The 3,829-nt window shown below is 44.8% G+C and overlaps 1 protein-coding gene across 1 annotated transcript; it reads left to right on the forward strand.

Moving 5' to 3' along the window:
- The first annotated feature begins 1,435 nt into the window (after nt 1-1,435).
- Nucleotides 1,436-3,829, forward strand: LOC109084167 (P2X purinoceptor 7-like). Its single transcript, XM_019098864.2, has 2 exons — nt 1,436-2,409; nt 2,557-3,829. The coding sequence occupies exons 1-2, from the start codon at nt 2,140-2,142 to the stop codon at nt 3,046-3,048; spliced, it is 762 nt and encodes a 253-aa protein (XP_018954409.2). The 5' UTR covers nt 1,436-2,139; the 3' UTR covers nt 3,049-3,829.

Here is a 3,829-nt window from a genome sequence, read left to right on the forward strand (position 1 = left end):
GGAGAGGCCTCCCTGGCGATTTATGTAGGACACCACAGACATGTTGTCAGATCGGATTAGCACATGGTGTCCTTTTAGGACTGGCAGGAAGAACTGACAGGCTCGACATACTGCTAGCATCTCCAGGCAGTTGATGTGGAAGCCTTTTTCCACCTTCGACCAGTGGCCGAAAGTCAATGTGCCTTTGCACAGCGCCCCCAACCTGAGTTGGAGGTGTCTGTCGTGACAGCTGTCCTTCTGCGAGGCTTCCCCATGGCCACGCCCTGTTCCATCAGGGCTGTTACACAGGCCTGACTCACCCTGATGTGCAGGCGTCTGTGACGCCACGCATGGGATGGAACTTGTGGTTTCAACCAGTGCTGAAGGGGGCGCATCCGAAGCAGACCCAACTGTAGCACTGGCGATGCCGCTGCCATTAGGCCCAGCATCCTCTGAAACACTTTGAGAGGGCGAGCAGAAACAATCTTAAAGGAGGTCGCCAGTCTCCGTATAGCCAGAGCTCGATCCGGCAAGATTACAGCACTATTTTGGGATGAGTTGAAAGTTGTTCCCAGGAATGATATTCACTGGCTGGAGAACAACGAGCTCTTGGCAAAATTGACCCTGAGTCCCAGGCACCCCAGGTGGCTGAGGAGGAGGGTCCTCTTTGATATTAATTCCGCCTCTGACTGGGCCAGAAGGAGCCAGTCGTGGAGGTAGTTGAGAATGCAGATTCCCATCTGTCTCGGGGGAGAGAGCCACGTCCATGTACTTCGTAAAAGTACAAGGGGGCTAGAAAGTATGCATCCAGCGAAAAGAAGCAGTCTCTTGAGTAAATTTGCGCAAGGATCTGTTTCAGCATAGACATCCTGAACGACCTTTTCATAAGGCCGTGATTCAGGTGTCTGAGATCAAGGATGGGCCAGAGGCCACCATCTGTTTTTGGGGACTAGGAAGTAGCGGCTGCGAATTGCAGTGAATAACCCCGTTTTATTGTCTCCAACACTCAGTTTGGCACTACAGGGATGGCCTGTCAGGCCTCAGCCCGTGTGACAAGGGGTTGGATTAAATTGAGAGGCTGTTCGCCATATGGGGACCCCACACTCAGAAGAGGAAATTTGCTTCCCTGAAAATGCTTTCAGAAAGTGCTTCGCTAGACTTAAAGGAGCCGTATGTAGGATTGTGGCCTAAACTGGTACTGCAATCACTATAAAAATACTGTAGAGCGGTGTATCCCCTCCCCCTACCCCCTGACTCGAGGTTGCCAGATGAGCTGCAGGATTCAGCAGAAACGTAGGCTGCTTCAATTAGCTTCCAATGGCAAGTGACGAACAGACGTACACTTTAAGTTTTTTTTCTGTTAATTATGTTTATGCTTCATGAGAGATATTTTGATAAGTAATTATGTATTTAAAAAATTTACTAATTGTCATTAGTTAAATATTATCGTAAAGATTTATGCTCGTATGTGACAGTATAATCGTAAAGATTTATGCTCGTACGTGACAGACAGAACGGTAACAGTTAGTCTAACTTGTAACGTTATTTATCTGTCATTAATGTAAGTCCAAGCACAAGCCTATGTCACTATGTGTAACCAATATCAAAGATACAGCTATTAATTTAGCTGATGCTATAAGTGAAAGTGGCCAGCTGTATTTTTTTACTTACCCTGCAGCACACGTCCATAACGCTAAAATATGTGATGTGAAAGATTACATGACATTCTATTATTTTTGGCTGTAGAACTTGCATGAAAAACAAGTAGGCTACAAAACGTTCCAAATGGCCCAAATTTTTCACATCATAGGCTACACTGTGCTTTTCATTAGTGTTATGGACATTAGAAAAAGTTATTTTTCCTTGGAATTGCACCTACTGTAGTGCTTCCAAACCATCACTAACATAGTACATAGCCTAAAAGGTAGAGAATGTTTATTTTGAGTTAGCACTTGTACTGCTCTCACTTGTTGCAGCCTGATTCAGACCTCAGTTATGAGGTGCCCGCTGTCCTAAGTGAGGCTGATGAGAGCTGGGAAGGCGAGAGGAGGCGCCGACAAAGGAAAATAAGAGCAAAAGGGAGAGGGACAAGAGTAGAGCGTGCAGGTCTTGGTCCAGGAGACACAGAGCAGAGAGAAGGAGAGAATTTAGAGGGAGGAGATGGACCAGGTGGAAGAGGCCAGAGAGCTGGAAGAGAGTGCAGATGTTTCAGGTGGAAAAGGAGAGAGTGTGGGCCCTGCACCAGGTGACAGAGGCCAGAGAGATGGAAGAGGTCAGAGCGGTGGAAGAGCCCAGAGAGGTGGAAGAGGAGATAATGCAGGTCCAAGTACTGGAGTTGGCAGCAGAGGAAGGAGAGGGAGAGGAGGCAGAGATGCAGAGGAAGAGAACAGAGTTCAGATGATCCAAATTGACCGAAGGGTCCGGACAGAGGTTTGTTTCCAGAATATGCTACATTGGACAGACTCTAGTAAAATTATGGCTTGTAATAAGTAGTCACCATTTGAATCAATGTTAGCATCTTTGTTATTTTTAATCAAATGTAAATAACACATTTTCTATTATGGTTTGTTTACTTAGGCACTCATTCAGGGCATGAGTGAAGTGAGGCTACGAGCACTAGCTACCCAGGTCTTCTCCCGGAATCCTGGATTAGTTTTTGATGCACTTCCTCCATTGGACAGCACAACCCCACCTAACGCTGCTCTTCCATGGTGCACATGTGGGAACTGCAGGGAAATGGCCACAGACGCTGAAAGGAAATGCTGTGGCCAGGGGCCTGACTACTGCATCAGCAAATTGGCACATTTTGATCTGTATTGTCTGGAAGATGGTTATTTGCGTATTCACAGAGATTACAGAAATTATATGTTGGTGGTAGCTGAAGTTATAGAGCCAGGAGATGATAACAGACAATTTAGGGATGCTGCTTATCGTCAATACATCTTTTGGCAGCATGGTTCACTGGGTCTGGGTAACCGTCGTGTTATTCCCAGCTGCTGTATATGGAAAATAAGGGACAAATACCCTGACCCCCAAGGCCAGTACACTGGCTTTGTACCCACCATTTGATACCATTCTAACGTGAACAGTTTAATTCAAGTTATTTATTGTTGTATATATGGTTTTACAAGTTGTTTTTTGATTTGTTCTGTTTTTTGGTTTGTTTGTTTGTAAAGAGCCTTCCTCATTTTTTCAATAAAAAAAAGTTTATTTAGAATTACAATACTATGCTTTTTACGATGTAGAGAAACAGTATATAAAATGGTATAATGATAAAGGTTACACAGTATAAATAGAAAACTAGACTCTGCTCTGTACTGTTGAAACTTTTAGTCTGAAATTGTTGATAAGCAGCTTGTGACACAAAAGTTTACATGGCCATGAACATGGTCAGGGTTGTGAGGCTCTGGAAACTGGGCTTCACAGGTCTTTAGTCTGGAATGTTGACACTGAAGAGAGCAAAATAAAACCTGAAGTTAGTTTATTTCAAACTTAGAAGTGTTATGCATGACATTTGACTTGGTGTGTGGCATGTAGCCCAAGGTGCAAAATAAATAAATTGGCATTCAACCTACCAAGACCTCTCCTGACTTGGGTGTGCAGGAGTTCCTCAATGGTTGGTGCCGGCACAGGGGGAACCTTCTGGGGGTCATCAGGTCGTAGTGTCCTCCGTCTGGGCATCCCCTTACCAGCTAATCTCTTTTGAAGGATCATAGATTGCAGTTCTGGGATGTAGCCATACGTCTTGGATGTTCCGAGTGTATAGCATATACCTGCAAGCATTCTTCTTGTACAGCCTCCTGTACCTGAATTAAAAGCAGAAAGGGAAGGGAAGAAGACATTTACATTC

Source organism: Cyprinus carpio, chromosome B4 (assembly GCF_018340385.1).
Source record: "Cyprinus carpio isolate SPL01 chromosome B4, ASM1834038v1, whole genome shotgun sequence".
NCBI lineage: Eukaryota > Metazoa > Chordata > Actinopteri > Cypriniformes > Cyprinidae > Cyprinus > Cyprinus carpio.

What these genes read in the sequence shown, in the direction of transcription:
- LOC109084167 (XM_019098864.2), top strand. Translation starts at nt 2,140, where the DNA reads ATGGACCAGGTGGAAGAGGCCAGAGAGCTGGAAGAGAGTGCAGATGTT. An exon ending in ACCGAAGGGTCCGGACAGAG is followed by an intron (nt 2,410 to 2,556) that starts GTTTGTTTCCAG and finishes TTGTTTACTTAG; the next exon opens with GCACTCATTCAGGGCATGAG.